The sequence below is a fragment of the Brienomyrus brachyistius genome, chromosome 22 (genome assembly GCF_023856365.1).
Source record: "Brienomyrus brachyistius isolate T26 chromosome 22, BBRACH_0.4, whole genome shotgun sequence".
NCBI lineage: Eukaryota > Metazoa > Chordata > Actinopteri > Osteoglossiformes > Mormyridae > Brienomyrus > Brienomyrus brachyistius.
This window is the reverse complement of record NC_064554.1, coordinates 4,395,634-4,418,134: the sequence shown is the minus strand read 5'-3', so window position 1 is coordinate 4,418,134 and position 22,501 is coordinate 4,395,634. Positions and strand designations below refer to the sequence as shown.

The window sequence follows — 22,501 nt, the reverse complement described above, 5'->3', positions numbered from 1 at the left end:
TGTCCTCAGTTAGGCACCTCGCGGAAAGGAAGAACCTACAGTGACTCCATAAATTATGAATGAGCTCTGAATTATGCATGTTCTTTTTTAACCATGGAGATGTATGTGTTCGCAAATTGTCCATCATTTTGGCAGCACTGCTTCGCAGTGATTAAGAAGCTGGAACTGTTGGACAGAGGGTTAAAGGGTCAGATCGTAAGTGGTGAATCGCCACGGTTCCTGGGAGAATGGTAATCACTGGATCGGCCTGCCCTGTGAATTGCTGAAATTGTTGGTAAACTTGAACTGTTTGCTTTTGCTTTAAGTGGAGGGTCACTTAATCGCAAAACGCATTATAGCCTAACATGTGATGAGGGGGAGGGGAGGGGTTGGGGTTGACACATCCAAGGTTAGGGGTTCAAAGTTCAAATCCCCCCCCTCCCATTCTGCGTGTGCGGAGTGTGCATGATCCTCACACATCCTGCTAATTTACCTTGCGGTCCAAAGATTTGCAGTTCGGTTAACTGGAACCTCTACATTACCCATAATGCATGCTGCCCTACGTTACCCAATGTGCATGCTGTGCCTTGCAGTGACCTATCATCCCATTTGGAGTGTAGCACTGGATCCCTGCCCTGTGTACTGTGCGCCCCAGGACAGGCTGGAGGGCCCCCCCTGCAGTTGTCACTGGGATAAGTGGTTGGAAGACAGACGGAGGAGATGCAGGCCGACATTACAGCAGGGGCACTGGGAGAGCCGATAGTGCCGACTGGCATGGCACCCCTTCCCAGTGTCTCTGCTCCTGTCTCCACCAGTATTTCTGGTCCATTCCCACTTGTCAGGGGAAAGAGGTCCCATGCCAGCCTTTAAGTCCATTCTCCTGTCCATTCATACTGGCCATGCACACAAAGAAGGCATCTCTGTGAATGTGCCAGAACTTCACTGTTTTATTTATGTCTATTCTTCTACAGGCTGAAACAGAGACACCACGTCTTACAATGACACACATTATAGTCTCTGGTCTGTCTGAATTCATAATACTGTTCATTTTGTAACCTCACTATTGTAGTTTAGAACTACTGTGTGTTTCTCAGAAATATTCCACAGTGCATAATTCATTTTATTATATCAAGCCTGATTAGATTGGCATATATTTATAAAGCCCACAGGCTGGTATAATGGTGTTAAACTTTGCAATAAATTTTTCAGGCACTAGATGGAACCAACCTGTCATTTGTTTCCAGTATAATAAACGTTTATATGCTCAGAATAAAACATTGTTACAATTTTAATAAGCAATATGTCACTAAACTGTAGCAGTTATTTCATTGAAGGATAGGTTAACACTTATTTCCATTGCAGGAATCTTTTCTGACATCAAATACACTCCAACATTTTTTAAAATGTTTTATTTTCCTGATTAAATTTCAGTCTTAACATCAACATTTACCCATCTTAGGGATTTGTGAGAATACAGAATGACTCCGTATCAGATGTAGCAGAAGAGCCCAACTCAGTACAAAGTAATATTTTCTCAACTGACCCAAAACTGATTCTAGTCCAGTTTGTCTGTCGTGTCAGTGCAGATCCAGGTCACTCAGACAGGACAGTAGCCCCCTGAGATCAGTGCGGCTACACTAAACAAGAGCTGAAAACCTCTCTGGTTGGTCTGTTTGGGCAGAAGGTCCCAGCAGAGTGAGTCAGGTCTTTTCACACTCATTAAAGAGCAGCCAATCTGAAATAACAGCAAACTGGCTTTTATTTAATAAGTCTGTAAATCTGGGGGGAGCCAAATGACCACACGTATTTTTAATGTATTTATTTCTGCAACGCAGTAGCTGTCGATTAAACGTCAGTTTTTTTTTTCCTCCAGCGATTGTTGACGGTACTACTGACGGTTCTGAAGTACGGATTCATGTCCGTTGCCGCGTAATTACAGTAGAGCCTAAGAATCGGCCACTGCCTTCTCCTGTGATGGACGTGGGTTAGGATATAAGGCGGAGCAGGTTTGTTAATTCAGCTGCCCGAGGTGTTTATGACCTGAGCGAGATGGACTGAACTTCTTTGCTGCCTATAAGGCTGAAAGGGATATAAGAGCATGTCAGTCATCCAATCAGTGAATCCCTATAAAACCCCAAATGTCAGAGCAAGTCAGGCAGTTATCAACTTTCTAACTTAAACATTTACATTTCATATGCATGACGATATTGATTATACAAGCCACCCTTGGGAGATGTTTGACTGGTAAGAGGTGCAAACTCTGAATGTGATTTCTAAATTGTAATAAATGACACATTTATACAATTGTAAACATTTTACATAATCCACCTTGTAACATCCTAGAATGTTCCATAGATTAAAAAAAGAAAGTGATTGAGTATTCTGAATAATTCTATTTATTTAAAAAGTACAAGACAATTTCATGTTCACAATAAATGTATCTTCATTAAAAAGACAAACACTTTGCTTACATAAAACTTACTCGCGTATAACGAAGTTTGTTGTGATGTTTGATATATACGCCTAGTTCAGTAGCACATTTGTAGGGCTGTACCTTAGTTTCCTTGCCCCCCGCGCAACCTAATGTGAGATGTAGCTCGTAAGCAACCCGTCACCTCTTTTATACACATCTGGACGAAAAAAACGGAATTGATGGAAGCAATGGCTTCTACGTTACTGTCTCACAAGAGTCAACTACATAATACCGCTGCTTTTCAAAAATACAAAAGCTGTTTTCCTTGAACTTTTAAACCCCGTAATAAAATACACAATTCTTGCATTCGGTTGTTGAGAGCGAACGGTATTTGCACTTAGTTTGCTTAGCTATAAAAAAGAGAAATACCTCGCGAATATAGTTTCCTCCCTGAAAACTGCCATGTGTGAGCACTGAAAATGCCAAAAGCCGATGACTTGCTTAGTAACACAACAAAAATCCATCGTTAATACGGGATTTAATCACAATCTATACCAGGACTCAAAATGGACCGGGCACCTTGACACCAGCTTAAAAAGAACTACTGAAAAGGTAGAGTTTAACCTGGTTTTTATAAATGAAACAAATACATGATTTTCAAGTTTTAATCTGTAATAAGTATTCGCTCTGAAAAATGAGAAAACGTTCTATAACACGGAATCCGTTTATAAGTAAAACAAGCTACTTTAGTAGGGAAAAGTGTTATTTATTAAAATAATAAAATAAGATCAAATAAAAGATTTGCTAGAACTGCATTTAAAGATTCCGAACGTTTTTTTAAGCGATCGACCTACAAAAGACGCACTGAATGTAGGAGTATAAGACACCTGCTCTGAACACAGCGGACAAGCCCAGACCACAGATTACAGGTCAGTCTCTATGGCCGCGAGCTTGCGGTGTGTCAGTCATTTAAAGCACCAATCGTCATTTTTGCGTAGTGTATACGTTGTCTAGTTTTTGCTTTACGTTTAATTGTGGCCATGTTAAAGACAAACAGGCCACAAATCAATTATTTTCTTAGAGTAACGTGTAAGAATGACAGCAGGACGTGCCACATGCAATATTAACCACATCCATAAATTTCCTTTTTATTACTATTACGTGTCTGTGGGAAAGGTGATTCACAATTAATTTGCGATAGAGTCCATGTGTTATTCCGTAGTGGCAATCGCGCAGAAACAGTAGCCTTATAGAACAGCTACAACAAAAGCCATTATAATCTGGGACGAGCAATGTTACTGAATTGTTCCGTAGTAATGCACTTTATTTGTTACTTACAAACATGACGTGGGTCATAAAACTGTTACAATTACGACCGAAACCAAACGTGGACTACTGAAGCTGTACCTTCGTCTCCTAATCCAGAGGCTCAGGTTCGGCGTCCATGCAGGTCTCCCAGGAATTGCGGGGCATGTGGGGCATGGAGATGAGAAGAAGGGCGATGCCGCTGAGGAAGAGGAGGACGAAGGCTGAGCAGGCGCACGCAAACGACCAAGAGTAGTAGTATTGGATCCAGATGGTCTCGTCGCTGTCGATCATGCGCTTCACGGACTGTCGCATCACCTCCACTGAGATGATTATGCACAGACCTGATGGAGCAGCGCAGGGTTTTGGGACAGATGGAGAGATTTAAGTCTAACATAGGCCTATTTCACGAAAATAATTTACAAAACGCAGCTTTGTATAATGAATGTACGACGTGGAATAAGTATCCAGTTTTTTAAATATGTTTTTACAACTTTGTTATAGGCCAAGACTATAACCTTCTTAATTTCTAATTACCAGCTGTTAACGGCAGTTGTGCAACAAGTGCACGCCGCTCAGCTCAATTAGTCAAAGGCTTGTTTTCCCTTGGTTTTCCCTTGGTTTTACCTGCGAAAGCAAAGAACATGCCTGCCGGCCGCAGCAGGTAGTCCCTGCCTCTTCCGAAGGAGCCGATCAGACAAAGGGTACCCAGCATCATGAAGGCCAGGCTGAAGACAGCGATCGCCGCCGCGGAAATGTTGTACTCTGCGGAGAAGCATTAATCGGAAAGCGGAAGTCAAGCGTGTTGAGCTTAAACGTTGTTTCGCTCAAAGTTTAAAAATGAATCGTATACTGATTTACATTGAAATATGCATTTGGACATTGGTGTCTAAAGTGAATAAGTAAATGACTTTTTTCTAGTTAGACGGCAAAATCGCATAACTTAAGTTATAGGTAGGTATAATGGTAGGTAGCAAATACATTTGGGGGGGAGAGATTTCAAACCCGTAATTTTACTATGTGACTGCATGTCTGCACGTGAACCTCACAGCACGTGCCTACTGCTTCCACTAACGTGGAAGACACGGGGAGTGCCACTGGCATGCCCCTACCAGTATATCTGCTACAAATGGGGAACAAACCCTGTCCCCTCCACCAGACTGGCTTACACCTCTGCTTAATGCTCAGGTTATCGCAAAGGACGGGGTTTATTAAGGGCAGACAGGCAACACGGGGCACACACGTCAATGACAGACCTATGGAAACGGACTCAGACGCGGACTAAAATACACAGGACTAAGCAGAATGGCCGCAATCGGGATTGCACACGTGGTAAATGAAGGGGCGTGGCACACAGGAGGGTCGAACTAGCAGGTCATGACAACAACAACAGATGTTTCGATTTCTGTTCCAACCACTTATACATCTTTTATAGCCCAAAAACGTACAATGAAATAAAACGTGACCTGCCTTTCTGGGTTTCAACCTCAAACAGCTCAGCCTCCTCCCCCGAAGTGAAATGTTTGAAGTAGGAACAGTTTTTGGCTGAAAGAAAGATAAAAGAGTAGACAGTTCAACCATTTCTATGCTGACTTCCTTGTGCTTCACACTAGGACCAAAAAGCTTGTTTCCTTCTTTCCACTGGTAGTTCCGGGACATTTACTCCAGTAAAGTTGCTTATGGAAACGAAGACACCAAGCATCTCACTGCACCGCACGTCTGAAACACATTTGGTGATCTTGGCCTACCAGACAGATGTGTCACCATCACAACCACAGGCACTGTACAAATGGGGCATGGAGACTAGGTCACGACTCGGTAAAGGTGATATGCCTGCCTTTCTACATTCTTGTCATGATTCAACATTCTTGTCTTGACTCAACATTTTTGTCTTGACTCAACATTTTTGTCTTGACTCAACATTTTTGTCATGTGCACAACTGTTCATTAAGACAAAAGTAATGATTTCATTTCAGTGTAAAGTGACCGCCTAATCCACGTCAAGAAGGACACTGAGTTACTTCAGGTTTTACAAACCACTTAAAAACTGAAAGGATCCTGTGCTTGGCTGAATTGTTCACGTCATCTTCTGCTTTGGTTCGTTTCCTTGATTGAAAGACTCATCCAGCTTAGATTATAGCAGACTGACCAATCAGCACACAGCAAGAACTCTGGCCTTAAATGAGTTCCAGCTCCTTTTAAATGGATTAAAATGGTACCTTCCTGTCCTTACATTCTGACATGGATTAGGTGGTAACCCTTTTCTAGTAGGATGAACAACAAGACAACCTATTACTCTGAAAAGAGGTGAAAATTTCAGGTCCAGAAGGTAAAAATCCAGGTCAAGATTTTGTTTCAACCAACCAGTTGAGCACTCAACTCAACACGGTGACTGTGACTCTTTATAATCAGCTGGTTGACTGAATCAAAATCTTGGTCTGGGCTTTCTGGACCTGAACTTTCCACCTCTGACTCTGAACACAAGAAGCCCACTGGTTCCAGTCCAAATATGGATTTTCTGTATCTCTCTAAGCTCTGTTGTCTGAAGCTTTGGGTTTTGGCTACAATTTCACCCTTAGAACCTGTAATGCATTCTATCTGCAGCTTGGACATGCCCTTTATTGAGAGCCGCCAACAGCTGACCAACAAGAGCACAGATCTAGGTGTGTATGCATAATGAAACCTGGAATCACCTGTTTCTACAATAAAATTGCAACCTGCTAATCATACAGAGTGCTTGTTAGGGACTGCTAAGGTATGAAAGTTCCACCTCAGGAGAGAGTTGCATATAAGACAGTCTCCCTGCACAGTCCTGCGCCATGGCAGAAGAAAACTAAGCATTTGAATCAGTAATAACCAGACTCTTTGCAAATCAGATGTAGAAATATATACAGCGGTAATAAAACGTCAATGAAATAACACGATATGCAGATGAGTGAGAACTACAAAACTGGCAGAACTTCTCCTTCCGCCCACCATGCACACAGACGAAATGTGGTTCCACCAGAGATGAGTGAAAACCATGTGCATTTTGTCTGTGTCAAGAGTGACTGTGAGATTCTGGGTTAATGTGAGAAGATAAAACTTTTAATGTGATGGACCAGTTATGGGCAGAAGGTATCTGGGCTGCACAGGCAGCTGCTGGTCCTCCAGGGCTATGCATGGGCCAGAAGACCTGGCCGATCCCAGCAATGGGACGTCACATGCAGGCAAGTGGGGATACTGTCGCTGATTTAATTATCTGTGCATCTGCATTAAGTATCTTCTTCAAGAGTTCATCAGCAGTCCATCAATAAACAGGTCAATCCTAATCTGAGAAGTATATATACATAACAATGTAATAAGCATTTTGAAAATAAGATCAGACATTTCAGAAAGTGCAGGAATTACGTTCCAAAGACACAATGAATATGATACAATAAAGATTTCCAGTTGCTTCCGATCTTCTTTAATCCGTAAGGCAGGTTGCATTGCAGTTGGGGAACTTTGCTTTCAAACAAATTTTAGTTTATGCCAGAATCTGCTGAGCATGTTTGCTAGTTTACTGGATGCTGTGGTTCCTCTTCCTGGGCATGAACCAGAGATGGAAAGTTCAGGTCCAGAGGGTAAAAACCATGATTTTGTTTCAACCAAACAGCTGAGTCCTCTGTGATTGTGACTCTTTACGTGTGACTGGTTGGTTGAAGCAAAACCTTGGTCTGGATTTTTACCCTCTGGACCTGAACTTTCCACCACTGGTTCATGCCCACACACCTGCTAACACACACCTGTTAACCAGCCCCACCAGCAGGGCTGAGAGGAGACTTGCTCTTACCTCCGGGGAGGCTGATGGGGCCACAACTGCTGCCTCCAGGGTCCTCCACCCTCATGAAGATGCTCTTCTTACAAAGCCGCCAGAGGCCAAAGTGGGCCGCCTCGCAGGTAGCGTTGAGGTGCTCCACCCGTGCGTTCAGCACTGCCCAGTGGTCTGACACCACGGCCACAAACATGGAAGAGATTCCCAGCAGAATGACCAGAAAGGTCATCCTCACCTTGGTCCTCTTGTCCTCGAACATGGCCGTGCCGGGGAGGGGCCCCGGGTGCGAGTGAGGCTGGGGGTCCCTGAGCTTCAGTGCCCGCTCTTCCCAGCACTTCCTGGAGCGTGAGCGGCGTCCTGGGGGCTCTGGGCTCAGCAGCCGCCGCCGCCGTTTCACTCCTGCTTTTCTGCCCACAAACCTCAGTCTCCTGTTTGAGAAAAGAAGTCAGATAATAGTGCCCTACTTTTTTTTTTTTTACACTCCCTCTCTCTCCTGCTCTCCCTCCCTCTCCTCTTTGCACTCAGCCGCCTGGGTGGGGCTCAGGCTCCAGCTGTGGCGGTGTGCTGAGGAGGTCGGCTGTGACACAGCAGCCCCTGTTGGCCCTGGAACTCCTGCAGCTGTACTCCTACACTGTCCCCCTTCCAGGCTCCACCGACCATGTGTGACTGGTCCTGAGGCTCAGAAGGTCACAGAAACGTTCCTAAAAACCGAAACCTACTTCCCTCGACCATTGGTCACACACCAAAAGTCACACATTTAACATTTCAAAGTGAGACTTTTCGGGTTGAAGTGCAGGATGGTATATTATATATTTTGTTTGCTCATTTTTTGAGGGCTTTTGTAAATGTTCTTGTCCTTCGCCTTTCTGTCCATACGCCTGCCCCCCCCCCCCCCCCCCCCAGGGAGCTTCTTTATAGCAGGGCAGCATTTAAATGAGCTGATCTAGTTTCTCTTCCAATCAGAAGGGGAGATCGTCAGCTGTTCTGGCTGTTGATGTCTTTCTTTTTTTATTATGTGGAGCAAAATGGCATGAATGTCCTACATGAAAGTTTGGCTTTTGTCAAACTTCGGGAACAGAGGCGGGAGTCTGGAGCCCCAGTAGTTCACTTTGGTTGTGCACATGTGTGATTTCAGACGATTTTTTCCCCTCAAACTCCAACTCCAAAGCAGTCAGGCTTTTTAATGCACCCGTAACAATATTTAATGAGAAGACGTGCATTCACTTAGAAGTGGACCTGAAAGAGACACCTGCCGCCGCATCCCACAAGGTCTTTTGCTCCATATGCTCCTTCATGCGATTCATTTTCAAGTTTCAGCTCTTAAATCAACGCATGGAAGATGGAACGAAAAAAAAAAAAAACTATGAATGAAACCGAAGAAGATAAATGGAGTATTAGACTGTTAAGCAGATTAAGCGAATTCCGGAGTGTGGCTTAGGCTGTAAGGGGGGGCGCAGTGGGGGGGGGGGGGGGTGTGACCTAGGAGCTGTTGCCCAGCGTTTGTACGTTGACCTTAAGTCTGAAACGCTCTGTGCTTCTCTTTTAATAAACTACTTACTCTGCTGGCCTACTTTCGGAGTATTCTGCCCCATTTCCAGCCTGGACGGCTTTCTCGCCGGTCTGTGCAGCCCTGAGCTCAGATCAGGCACATGAAGAGCCGGGGTGCCACAGGAAGAGTGCTACATGCCTCCAGGTGACATCATCTCAGCTCTAAATCAGCTGTTTTCTTAAACCAGGGACCACAACCCAGCTTGAAAGCTCCTGCTATAAATGATAATAACAGACAACATACTAACAGTTAAAAATGAACCTAAGGACACGGGACACAGGCACCGGGCACCAATATCGTGGCACTTAATCCCCGCGTTATTAGCTGGAAGTCCTCGATATTCCACACAATGACCCATCCGTGTTAATGGCAGCGTGTGAGCCATATAAACTATAGAGTGCAGCTGCAGTATTTAATGAAAATCCAGGCTCCTTTTTCTCCGTATACAGAGGGGGTCTTGGAGGCAATGGTGGTCTTGGAGCCAAAGAAGATGAAGGAGGCAAATGAGACGAAACCTCACACACTCCAGCAGGCCGTGCCATCATGTTTCTCCTTCCCTGTTGCTACAGCTGCTTTTAGTCCAGCATGATAGACAGATGTACAGCTAATTTCCTTCCACAGCACATCCCTAAATATCCAATTCCCCGGTGCCTCCTGCCTTGCCTAGATGAGCGTCACGTGACTCCCAGCTCCGGCTGTGCTGTGAATCATCGTAGCTGCCCTCTCGCACCCGTTATGTACAACACTGAAGCACTCCTTTGGTCCAGTCTTCCCCCAAATCACCCGTGAGTCAAAGCATTGTGAACAAGTGTCCAGCGTTCCTACAGGAGAATCCAGGGCTAAGCGTGAACTTGCAAAGCCAAGCACAGCGGGCAGCCTGAGGGGGAGTAGGCAGCTTGGCAGAGCATGCACACACAGGGGTGTCTTTTTATAAACACGGGGAAATGCTTTATCACACAATCCATCCTCACCAGCCGACCCATAAACTTAATGGTGTTTGCCCGGTGTGATCCCATGCATCGTGGACTTTTGAAAGAATGACGGGAGCCTCGATGAGCTACCGTACCCATAATGCACCATTATGCATTTTTTTTTAATGCCGACAGATTTAGATTTAAATGCCTTCAATTTGGCAGTGCAGACTTGTCTGGAAAACAATCCGAAACATTAACTCATGTAGAGTGGAACCGGAGGTCAACCTGAAAGCACTGGTGTTTTCTGGAAAGATTACGGGGCCGTTTGTGTTTACACAGAATAAATATTAGAGATCTCAGACAGAAGGTCAGGACAAAAACACCCCAGACACACACCAAAAGGAGTGTGCCCCTGATTTAATTAAAATGTGTGGACAGCAGTATGGTGACACACTTGAGCTGAACAACACTGACACAAACCAATGTACCCAAAAAATAAACAATTCTGTTTCACAAAATAAGTTTAAATATCCAAAAACACAACATATATACATGTATAACACGTATCATCTGAGGATGACACCAGTTCTTTGAAATATTATATTCTCCACTTATGACACATTGTTTTATAATAAGACTTCATGTACATTAGATGTCCTTTCTTCAAGGTAAACAGAAAGCAGATTGAACCTTAAGTTTCTATTTTAGTTGTATAAAATAAGGGTCTTGGTATTCAACGTCGAAAGCTTACAAAAAGAAATAAATAACTGTGACAACATTACAATTACTGTTCTGCTGTTAATGCCTTCCTCGTCCCCTGATTTCTGATGAAACGATAAGGCCTTGATAAGACATGATTGCTAAAGCCATAAATGTATTCTCTTTTTTAACTATATACAGTATATAAAAGACAGAGTCCTTCATTGTACGTTTTTATAAAAGAGACTTAATGATTGGATTTGTGGACTCCATCTAGATAAGCTCTGTTGTAGCTTTTATTTGCTTAGCAAACAGGCCCTATCCAAAGCGACGTACACAGAATACACATTTGACCATTTATATCGCTGAATATTTCACTGAAGTGAGTCAGGCTAAATATCTTGCCCCAGGGTACCGCTGGCCCCTCAAACCCTACACAGCACAGCACGCCATCCCGGTACACCGAGGATATTTATGGCACCATTCTACCTCGAGTCTTAATCTGCTTCTAGCTACGGTGCAGGTCTGAAAAACCAAAGGGTGAAAGTGTGCTTTGGCTTTGGGATGCTGTAACACAGAACGTCCCCCAGCAAATAACGTCCACCAGCAAATAATGTCCACCAGCAAATACATCTTCCAGCAAATAAAGTCCACCAGCAAATAACGTCCACCAGCAAATATCACCAAGTCCCGGCCGCCGGCTTTCTGAGGGACGCTGAGTCGAAGCCATCCACCAGAGCTGCCGTCTTGTTGGCAACGTGAGTTGGGTTTGGAGTGAGGAAGTTCCGCTGTCAGACAGTCAAGATTCCGAGGTCATAGCAGTGGGGGATTCATATACTAATGTAAGCAGCATCAGGATAGATGATCACACCACAGCCCACAGCGCTCACAGGTGAAGGATCTACATTCCACCCACATCCAGGAAAATGTCAAATCAACAAGGAGTAGTGCAATATTTTTGTAGTTTTTTTTTTTTGGGGGGGGGGTCCACCCCCCCCCCCCCCACACACGATATCCTGTGGTCTAGGTCGACCTAAGAAGATGGCAGAATCAATGATGGGCAGAGACACAGACAGGGGGTAGGGGGGGGATGTCTCACTGGCTGCTCATCCACACTGTGCTTTGGAAGTTGGGGATGCAGGAGACTGTGCTGTGGAGGACCCAGTGAGATGTGTGATCCAGCCCCTCATGAACCGACACCCACACAGACAGACAAAGTGAGCCCTACAAAGTTGCCTCCAGCTCCCCGACTGACGACTCTGTTCAGACTGTCTTTTGTTATCTTGCCATTTATGTTTGAGCATGTGCTGCTTTTTGGGGATGTTGGGGGGGGGGGGTCATGGTGCCTTTTCTCTATATGGACGAGCTGCTCATGCGAGTGGCAGCAATGCAGTGCGCGTCTCCTACTCAAAACCTCGAAAGAGCTCCGTGTCAGGCAGCCCTGAACAAAGGGAAACTAATAAATAAATAAAGGTTCTCAGTATTCATGAAAGGAAAGAACCAAAAACAAGCCCAGGGCCTTGGGTTCGAGAGTAGACGCCTGCTGGCCTCTGCTCTGCCTCCTTAGAAACGAGTGAAGAATCGCTCGCGTTTTCTGAGCCAGCGTCTTTGGCGGCCTCGTTCTCCATCCTTCGGCGCTTTGCGTCGGCTCCAGCATCGATTTCACTCACAGAAGCCCCCTTGGATTTCACTCACAGAAGCACTGACTGGGCCTCTTCCACCATGGCACTAGGCCAGGGGGCGGCTCACGTTTAAAATGCTGATTGTCTGAATGTCCGGCGGGATGCATGCGGGTCCTCAGCTGACCGCGTCTAGGTGGCTGTCTTTCTGGATGCCTAAAGTCACCGGTTAACTTGTTTGTTACATAAGGGAGTAGGGCAGTGAATAGCAGCAGAGTGCCTTTCACACTTAGTGAATTAGATTGTGCATTTAATTGACCATAACCAAATAATTACATTACAATGTTCCATTGCTCCTTGACACCAAAAAGGAGATAGAAGCGTAGAAAGCTCTAACACAACATCATCTCTTTTTGGGAAAAAAAAACAGGTCTATATTTTCTTAACAAAAAAAAAATCTATCTAGCCGTTCTTTGAAAGCAGAGTCGAGCTGTTCCCTCCCCTGAGCCAAAAAGGGGCTGAGCATGTAGAAACGAGATTTCCTGGTAACAACATTTCAGATGAGGGTGTAACTCTTTCCCCTGATCCAGAGGAGCATCACGGCTAGTTTACGGGAAGAACTTGAATGTCCAAAGGTGACAGTGGCTGTAAACAGACGAGACAGGCGTGACGCGCCGTGCTCATGTACACACCCAGCAACAATTGGGGGGGGGGGATTTTTTCACTGCATTGGAGTCTGTTAGAAATATTCATTAGAACACAGTACAAAGCTGAGTGACTGGACTCAAAGCAAATAAGTCACAGGGTTAAAAACTGCAACAAGCAGAATGTCAGAAAACGAAAAATTAAAATATCAGAAATACTGGAAACAAAGTACTGTTACAATACAGTGTGGCACCAAAAAATAAAAACTACACAAATGTTCTGGTTCGCAGCAGAAAATACAGGTAAGCTTTTCAATAAATTATAAAACACTACAGGCCGCTACAGCCTGGAAAGGTCACCCGCTCTCTCCGTTTACGTCTGGCAGAGGTAAGAGGAAACTTCCTCGTTTTAGTTATTCAGGAGAGACGTTTTAAATACTGCAAAGGAGTGTTGATTTTTCAGCTTTAGTACAAGTTTGTTTAGTGCCAGGTTTAAAAATTGACCCTAATATGGGGGGGGGGGCGGGGGGGGGGTGCTTCATACTGGTGTCGTCCTCTTATTGAGGGTGTCGTTGACGTCTTTTGGGAAGCAGTTGTGGATGTGCAGGAAGTCAGAGTCGTGCTCGGGACTGTAGGAGGCGGCGGTGCCGGATTTGAGCGGGTCCCGAGTCAGGGTGTACATGGAGACGTCGCCCCCCGCAGGCGGAGCGGCTATCTTGATGCCCACAGGCGAGGGCTCCCGGGAGGGCTCGGTGGAGCGGGAACGGGAGGTGGAGCGGGAGCGAGAGCGGGAGCGGGAGCGGCGCCGGCGGTAGCGGAAGCTGGGCATGCGGGAGTACGGCGAGGAGGACGAGGACGAGGCTGACTTGTGGGGGCGGCGGCGGCGCGAGCGGAAACGCAGCTCCTTGTTGCGCTCAATGTAGATGTGGACGGCCAGTACAGCCATGGACTCGGCCAGGATGAAGGAGAGCGCGCCGAAGTAGAAGGACCAGCCGTAGTTATACTGGCTCTTCTTGTCTTCCTCGCGCTTGTCGCTGGGGTCGCCGGTGTTGCTGGAGATGTAGACGATGATGCCGATGATGTTGCTCAGACCTGCCGGCCAGAGCAGAAGAGAGGCGGGGTTAAAGGCGTGCCATGCTGTTCTTAACGCCCTACCAGTGTTCCCCAATCCAGTTCATGGGGAATCCACAGACAGTCCACGTTTTTGCTCCCTCTTAGGTAGAGAGCTGGAAGGGAGCAGAAATGTGGACGGCTGCGGGTTCCTGAGGACCGGATTGGGAAACACTGTCCTACACGCTCCAGACTGTGTGGAAAAAGCTCCTTCCGGTCCTCAGCTGGCCGAAGAAATGCATGACCGGCACAGTATCTGTCACCGCCTTCAAACACTATCCGTTACATCACAGCTCGCCAGCGCTTGCGAGACGGATGCGATTTGTTCCGATGCTGGAGGTGACAATGAGGGGTCGTTAATCTCACAGTGAGTCAGGTTTGCTTCTGATGAGTATGAATACATTAAAGGCCATAGCCTGTTTTTTTTTTTTTTTTTTTATAAATTTTCCATGCAGTGAAACAAAAAGGTCTCTTTTTTCGTATGAACACCAAGATCCCCGGACACAGGATGCCGTGGTCTGTCATTTAATCAACTGGAATAATGTATGACTTTTTTGTGGCTGCGTTTATTTTCTTCTGACATGAATCTAACCTAATGCCTCAGTTATACCTGCCGCCACAAAGAGGATGCCAGCACAGAGCAGGATGCTGTTCCTGTTGCCGTAGATACGACCCACTCCTACACACACGCCGCCCAGCAGCAGTAGGACGGTGCTGAGGATGGGAAACACGCTGGAGGCGCGAACAATACCTGGAAGGAAACGATGAAAGCATTAGCGCCGCGCTAAAAGGCATTAGTACGGGTTAACAGGTATTAGTGGCATATAGCATCATCACAAGCTAATTCTTCAAGCGCCTGCACTGGCAGGACTTCAAAGAGGCTTTCAATCAGAGAGACCCGGGTTTTCAGCCTCACCTAGCCACACCGTTGCCTCTAAGCTAGTTCAGGGGTGTTTCTTAGAGAAGGATGAGCTAGCAAGTGCGTGATTTGAGGAATTACTGTACTGGTTAATTTGAAATTCAAATATATTTACCTAGGTCATTTTCACAACATTTACATCGTCTCAAAGCGCTTTACATTATCCCCGCCCAAAGTCCCCAGTGAGCAAGCCAGAGGCAGAAGTGGCAAGGGAAAACTGTTTAGTAGGAAGAAACCTTGGGAGAAACCAGGCTCAAGGGGGGAGCCCATCCTCCTGGAAGTCTAAAATAGCAAATGCTTCACCAGGGGATTCGAGAAGCACTCACGTAGCAGGTACTCTGAGCTGTCCGTGTCATAGTCGTTGTCATCCGGGAAATGGTTGATCCGATAGCAGCTCCCCTTATTTATACCTACAACACACGAGTCATTGATAGAGGGTATTAGATGTAGCCTGGGCTGCGTGTTCAGTGAGGGGGGGCGGGGAAAAAAGCAACTGGTTAAAAGACAGCAAAGGGACTTTGAAGCCACACAGCGTGACCCCTGACCTCCGCCACGGCAGCAACACTCCAGAAAGGCGCCACCACCCAGCGCATCGTGGCACCCTCCACAGCAGTGCCCCGCCCCCGTGCCCCTGGCTGACCCCCTCCACCACTGTCTGTCACACGTGCGAGAGCCAGGCGAGTCGGGCTCATCCGAAGTCGCCGGGGACCCACTGACATTTCGAAGAGCCCAGGATCACGTGCCGCTCACATTGTGCTGAGCAGGAAGACCGCGGATATGAAGACAGCAAGCCTTGAAGGCGAGCCGCCTAGTCACCTATAAATATATATGACCGGAGTGAGTTTTTCCTCGTTATTCCTCATGGCAGTCGACACAATGCCGTGTATCTTAATGTTAAAAACAGGCACAAAAAAACATCAGGCTGAAATAAAGCTCATTGAAACCATGGAGACAAAAAACAGGATGAGATCTGTTCAACGGCGGCGGCCCAATTACACAGTGCAAACATATGAGAGCTTCGGTACAGCAGCGGAGCAGTGGACACGTCCTGTGTCATACCGCCAAGTTCATTTCTGACACAAGAGGAAGTGGCCTGTCTGACCCAGCCTGGCGATCCTTTACCTCCTCCTCACTCTGCTCTGTGCGGACTAACTGCAAACTCCGAAGCAGCTTGCATCAGCAGCTAGCTGGATGGAGCGTATCGTGCCAGGCTACAGACGCCGCTGTGCAAATGTGGTTTGGTTACCTTTTCAAGTACCGTGGTCTGTCCGCCAGGCAGGACTGCACAGACCCTATGACCAATGTCATGGTGAATGTCGGCATCCTGTTTCAGCAGTAGCACATCTTAGCAAAGAGTCATCATCTCAGCAGACAGTCACCGTTCCCCTTAATGTGTCCAGGCATAACCGAATCACAAAATGTCCAGAGTCGTCTACAAATACACGCAGTTCGCATCTCTAGAGCCCAGTTCTTCATATTTTGTCTTATCAGTGAAAGACACATCCCCTATCTAACCTGGGGGGGGGGGGGAGGAGGTTGAAATAAAGGCCTGAGGTGAGGGACTCCAGGAAACAGTAAATTGGCCCTTGCTCTACATCCGGGGTCCCGTCCTTCTTGAATCGTCAGGGCAACATCTAATGTTGTCAAGGACGAAGCAACAAGTGTCGACCGCCGAAACCGTTATGTCACTCCATGAGGCTCACAGGGTGACAGAAAGTGAGGCAGCGACAGCTATTGTGTGCTAGTCTTCATCGTTCTTGACAAGTGCTGAGGGAAGGATCTACGGCAGGATTAAACCGCCACTCCAGACTCGGTGAAAAATGGGGTGGAAAAAAAAAATAGCAAGTAGCAGAGTGGGAAAAAGAAACCCAAACTGTCAATGGAAATTCAATTGTTTAACTTGGCAGGATACACTGTGGTCACTGAGCATATGCGGCAAGTTCGCTCTCAAAGCATGCTGGGAAATGCGTGGACTGGGTCACACGTCATGACCGTCGCCACAGGACGCACACCTTCGGGTGGAACCGCGACTCATTCCCACCATACGACAATGCCATCGTGTCACAGCATGGTTTTAATTGGGTCTAGCATTTAATCAGGGACAGCCTATTAATTATAATTAAATAGGTCTCAAGAAGTGGGACACAAGTTTGGTCATTGTCAAAAAAAAAAAGGACAACTATTTAAGGGGAGACTTATAGAAGACGCTCGCATCACCACATATAGATCAGAGGCTGCAGGGTGTCGATCGTTTGACAAGAGTGAGGCTTCGCATCTTTGATTAGGATCACAGCTCCTGGGCGCCTTGGCTGCATGTTTCAGCATGAACACAAATATCACAGGCAGCCAGCTACTCAAAGACTTAAGAAGCCCCTCAGAGCAGGGCGTCCGAGCTCACGCTCGATCCACCCAAGTGTAGCTGATGTTATGGCATCCAGAAGAGCTGCTCTTCTCATTTCTCTCATAGGTCTCTTCTGACAGCTGCTGAGTATCACAGCACCAAGAGATTAGTTCCACTGGAAGGTCGCCGATTCACATCCTGTACCCAGCGGACTGATGCCACGGATGCACGCTTGAGCAGGGCCCTTAACCCTCCAGGGTTGCTGGATACAGACCAATCCTGTGAACTGACCCCAAAACTCGCTCTTACCCATATAGAGAGAGGCTCAGTGGGCTAAGTCACTATGGCTGTGATTGGGGAATCACCAGTTCAAAGCCTGGTAGAACATTCACATGTCAGTGGGCCCTCGAGCGAGGCCCTTAACCCCCAGCTCCAGGGGTGCTGCATGTTGACTGACCCTGTGCTGTGGCCCCCAAGCTATGGAGAACAACAATGTATCTGTTCTTGTGCAAATGACAAATAAAAGAATTAAGAGCAAGACTAGATATGTGAAAAGTCTCCCCTTATGGGGACACATAAACTACTATTAAAATTAGGACCATAAATTGTAATTTCTCACCTGGCACTGTGACCTTTGTTCAGGCAGAAGATTATGGCACATTAAGATACATCTGAGTGGAAGCGAATCTCCAAACAGGGACGCTGCCAGACCCCCCCCCCCCCAACCCGCCCCCCCCATGGAGGGCTGTTTGGCCCACGGGTCTCGAAACAATTGCTAAAACTCGCCAACTGGCACGGACTCCACCGCCACGCGATGGCCCGCCTTCCTACCAGGCCGCTGTCGCCGAGAGACCAGCGGCTCCTCTCCATGGCAACCGCGGCTCCAGACCAATAATCTGATTTCCAGAGCACCTCTGAGGACGCCTTGGACATCTTCATTGTTCTTCACTACGTCACTTTTACCAACCTGTCCTCCTACTCCCCAAAACACCAAGCCCCCCCCCGCCCTCCCCATGATACCCTCTGTAGCTTCCCCCAGTCATTGCTGGTCAACTGCAGAAAGGTGGTATGGAGGACTCCATGAAAAGGTAAATAAATTAAGAGCATATCCAAGACAGAAAGAAGAAACTGCCAACGAGGATGTGTCTTACTCTCCCCCCGCCTTTTCTGGTTAACCCCCCCCCCCCAGACGTGCAATATTTTTGGCATCATTTATTGCAGAACACTGGCCCAGTTAAATTTCAATACCTCCGGCATCATCGAGCCTCATGAAATGGCTGATTTCCTCCAGGATCAGCAGCTAACTTGATTTCCTTCCCACCTCCTGATAAGCCAATCCAATGACACGATGGGGGACCCTCTCGCCTTTACAAGCCAATCAGCTGCCGGCCCCCTGTTCCCATCCCTCGTAAAACACGGACCTGTGATACCTTTACCTTATAACCGTGGCCTTGCTGCTGTGTGACTGGGCTAAAACCCCCAAGGTCGCAAAGAACACAGATGTACGTGGGTTTGAATCCCTGTTTAGACTTTTCATGTAAAATGGTTGCATGCACTAATATCTTTTGTAATTATAATACGTGCACACAGGTGAGTATCATTATACCTGGCAGTAGCAGCCTAGGACCCCCCCCTGCCACTGTGGGGTCATTACAGACCTTCGGGGAGAGGTGGGAATCGCAGCCCCATCTGTGCATCATTCGCCGGCAAACGCTTTTGCCCAAAGTAATTTACACAGCCCTCGGCGCGCGGCGCAACCCATTTGCACGCCTGGTTATTTTATTGAAGTAATTCAGACTAAGGGCCTGGAGTGCAACAAGGGTACAACAGAAATTCCCTTGTTTGCAACTCCCTGATTACGCAGCGACAGCCACCATTTGCTAGTAAATAATAAAACGAAGTAAAAAATGGCTTCTCGGCTGCGTGTCTATTAAGGCAAAGCAGCGTGTGGTATAATTATCTAAAACAAAACACGCAACCGCGCATCACTCAGCTGAGCTCCGGTGCTCGAACACTTCTTAGAAAAAGCAGCCCCCGTCAGTGCATCGCATGTTTGTCTCAGGGAACCATGCATTTCATCAGGCCCCCATCAATTCGCACACCTATCTCTCCGTCTATCTGTGTCTCGCTAATTTTCATCTCCATGACAACGGGGCCATGCCGTCCTTCCATAGGTCATCCAGCAGGGACCCGGTAGTAAACAAATGGGAGAAAGTCAGAGCGATGAAAATCTGAAGAGCCCTAACGTCTGCTTCCACCCAGCTATATATGTCAAACTCTCCTTCTCTTGGGGTAGATCCATTATGCAGCAGGACAGTAATATTTTAATAAACTCAGACAGTGACCATACTGGAACCAGGCATTTATGACGAGTTTATTCAGTACATCTGGCAGTTTGTACGCTGGAAAATTAGAGCAGTACCACCTTAATATCTCGGAGTATTTCGGAGTACGTCTCAGAGTATTAGAATATCAAGCTGCTGACACCGTACCAGAAGGACCAGGGGAGACAAGCTAATGTACCAATGCAAAAATGATAAGATAAGATAAGATAAGATAAGATAAGATAAGATAAGATAAGATAAGATAAGATAAGATAAGATGATCCTTTATTAGTCCCACAAGTGGGAAGTTTGCATCGTGATGACCAATCACGTTTGAGAGACACAATACTTTAGTTGTACATAGTACACCTAAGACACTAAACAACGTTTCTGTGTCCCTGAAAATTACTTATATGGCCACAGGAATAGTCTAGTTACGCTAATTCATTATAACTCCTCAAATAACCATATAAATATTCAGATTTATTAAACACCCCCATCTTAAATATTCGTTTTAATTTTTTATGTCAGAACTCCCAGCAGCTCACTGTTCTTTTAACTTAAGAACTCATAGATTCTCAGAGAATGAATAAATATATGAAAATATCGTTTCCGATCAGATTTTCATCCGTATGAAAGGGTGTATCACCTGAAATTCAAGAATTGTCTCCAAAAACAAAATGCGTTATAGAGCTGCGATTCGGCAGCACGTTGCCAGCGAACCGCGATAAGACTGCGGAGGCTAAACCTGACAGGTCCGGCGGACCCCGAACCGGCGGCCTCCCCACGGGCGCGCTTTACATAAGCGGACGCTCGGCTTCAGAAACAGCGCCGAAAACCTCTCCTTTCATCTATAAACATAAAACAAAAAAAGAATACGTCCGACCACTGTCGTATAAAACATAACAATAACAGTTTTGAATGGAAAATTCATGACCAGTATTAAATTCAAAGTTTTTAAAGGCGAACCATCGATTAAACGAAGGTATCCTTCAATCGAAATATTGTTCGAATCGAGACAGATGCAAGTTACTTCAGTTTTAACACTCATAATAGGCAAAGGAAGAAGACATGTAAATTATCCGTTACTGTAACTGGCGTATATCTACATTATTACAGACAAAATAAGAAATAAAAGGATTTTAATTTCTGTAAAAGCACTAGGTAGATAATCTAAAGGTACATATTTTAAAATTACCGTTATTCAGTTAAATTAAACCTTTGTCCCGCAGTTAAAGGCGTCAGTAGCTAAAGGCAAAACGGAAACATCAGTCCGCCGTTATATTAACACTGAACAATTAATGAGCTCAAAACCTAGACTAAACAGGGGAAGACAGCAGTCATTATCACAGAACATAAGAAAGTAATTCCAAATCTCATTCATAACATTTTTTTTTGTTTTTTCCTAAACAATGGCAAAAAGCTTACCAAATCATCTATTTTTAAATCGTATCTATGTTTCCATAGCAATTTCGGAGATGTGGTTGCCAAGCAACAGCATTAAATACAAAAAAAGACCTGAATGAAGGCAGAGTCGTGAATTGCATCTCCAGTCTGTGTTGGGTCAGTCTTTCCCAGACTGCACTTTATTAAACAGGCCTGTCTACGGGTTTAACACTTTTTTCACAAGTTACAATATCCCGACTTGAACCTAGAGAGATTTATACGATGATTGATATTTTAATAGTTATATACTTTTAGTCTTTTTTTATATATAAAACGGAGGCTTACCATCTATTCATATGACTGCTAGTGTTTTACAATTTATCTTATAAAGGCTACCCATTAGGTTCATTTTGGATGTAGTTCTCCACCTGCGGCTTCATTGTTAATCAGGCACCAGTAGATCCCCTGTTAACTTTACTTTCCGTCATGGTACCTTGTTACTACCCTGTGTTGAATGATACTTTTCTCCCTTCCGATTAGTACCGGTCCCTCGCAATATAACGTTTCCCCGACTTCTCCAGTGCTTGACAGGAAATATTTTTGGGTAACGCTGACACTAAACTGGGACGGACTGACGCTCGTCATGTAATGCACATTATTGCACAGACCGAACGTTTCCTTTACGACGCTGAAAAAAAAATAATTTAACTACTTTAAATCACTTTCACATATTTTAATGATAGGAAAAAAAAATATTAAACAGCGTGTCGGGTACCTTCGATACAACAGATTCTCCAAAGCCCGGAATGCGTAAGATCGCCTTTGGTTTTCTTTGGTTGCGTCTGGATTTCGTCCGCGCTGATGTTGGTGGTGTTACATATGTAGGCTCGGGAGTAAAGCCAGTAGTCCGTGCCTATAGCGATAGTCATCAGGCTGAAAGCTGTAAAAGCCCCCGCGGTCGCCAGAATCATCTGAACCCCAAGATCACGCCACGCCATAGCGCCTCATAACACTCCGAGCCGGTCTACACTCTGAGGAACATCACGGCAAGGAATCCCCGCTCATAACGTCTACTTGGACCGATTCGTTTGAAAGCATTTAGGTTTTTAGGTTATCCTCCTTCATGTTCCCCATGGAAGTTCCTGCGCTTTTCCTAGGCAGCGGCGACCTAGTCCTGCAATCGCTTATAATTCAGATAACTTATTATATAGTGGCATTGATTGCATTTCGTAGGTTTTCATTTTGCGAACCTTTATTATATTTGAAGCGATACTCTGTCGCTCCCTTGCAAACGGCATCAGCTTTAACAAACTCAGATGGGTTTTTTTTTCAGAAAGCGCTCCAGAGGCAAGACTCAAACCCCACCTTCATCAATGCCAGCCAATGGGAAACAAACATGTAAATACTTCTCTGTGACAGACAAATAACAGACGTGGGGAATTTAATGATGCCGGCTGAATATAAGTATGGGGAAATGTCGGTGCGTAAAAGTGCAAGATTGTA

At 45.8% G+C, this 22,501-nt stretch overlaps 2 protein-coding genes across 3 annotated transcripts; both read right to left on the bottom strand.

Moving 5' to 3' along the window:
* Positions 1 to 1,250: 1,250 nt before the first annotated feature.
* On the bottom strand, positions 1,251 to 9,222 carry cacng1b (calcium channel, voltage-dependent, gamma subunit 1b). 2 transcript variants are annotated; one of them, XM_048991309.1, is made up of 5 exons: positions 9,052 to 9,222; positions 7,512 to 7,921; positions 5,168 to 5,242; positions 4,325 to 4,462; positions 1,251 to 4,041 (listed from the first exon to the last, which is right to left on the bottom strand). In XM_048991309.1, the coding sequence occupies exons 2-5, from the start codon at positions 7,750 to 7,752 to the stop codon at positions 3,809 to 3,811; spliced, it is 687 nt and encodes a 228-aa protein (XP_048847266.1). In that variant the 5' UTR covers positions 7,753 to 7,921; positions 9,052 to 9,222; the 3' UTR covers positions 1,251 to 3,808. The 2 variants fall into 2 exon arrangements, with proteins under 2 accessions (XP_048847266.1, XP_048847267.1); XM_048991310.1 differs by lacking the exon at positions 9,052 to 9,222 and having other exon boundaries at positions 7,512 to 7,942.
* Positions 9,223 to 10,360: 1,138 nt separating this feature from the next.
* Positions 10,361 to 22,294, bottom strand: LOC125718500 (voltage-dependent calcium channel gamma-4 subunit-like). The gene is made up of 4 exons (XM_048992393.1): positions 21,774 to 22,294; positions 15,274 to 15,357; positions 14,639 to 14,779; positions 10,361 to 14,010 (listed from the first exon to the last, which is right to left on the bottom strand). Exons 1-4 carry the CDS (start codon positions 21,994 to 21,996, stop codon positions 13,457 to 13,459), a joined length of 1,002 nt encoding a protein of 333 aa, XP_048848350.1. The 5' UTR covers positions 21,997 to 22,294; the 3' UTR covers positions 10,361 to 13,456.
* Between the last annotated feature and the right edge of the window lie 207 nt (positions 22,295 to 22,501).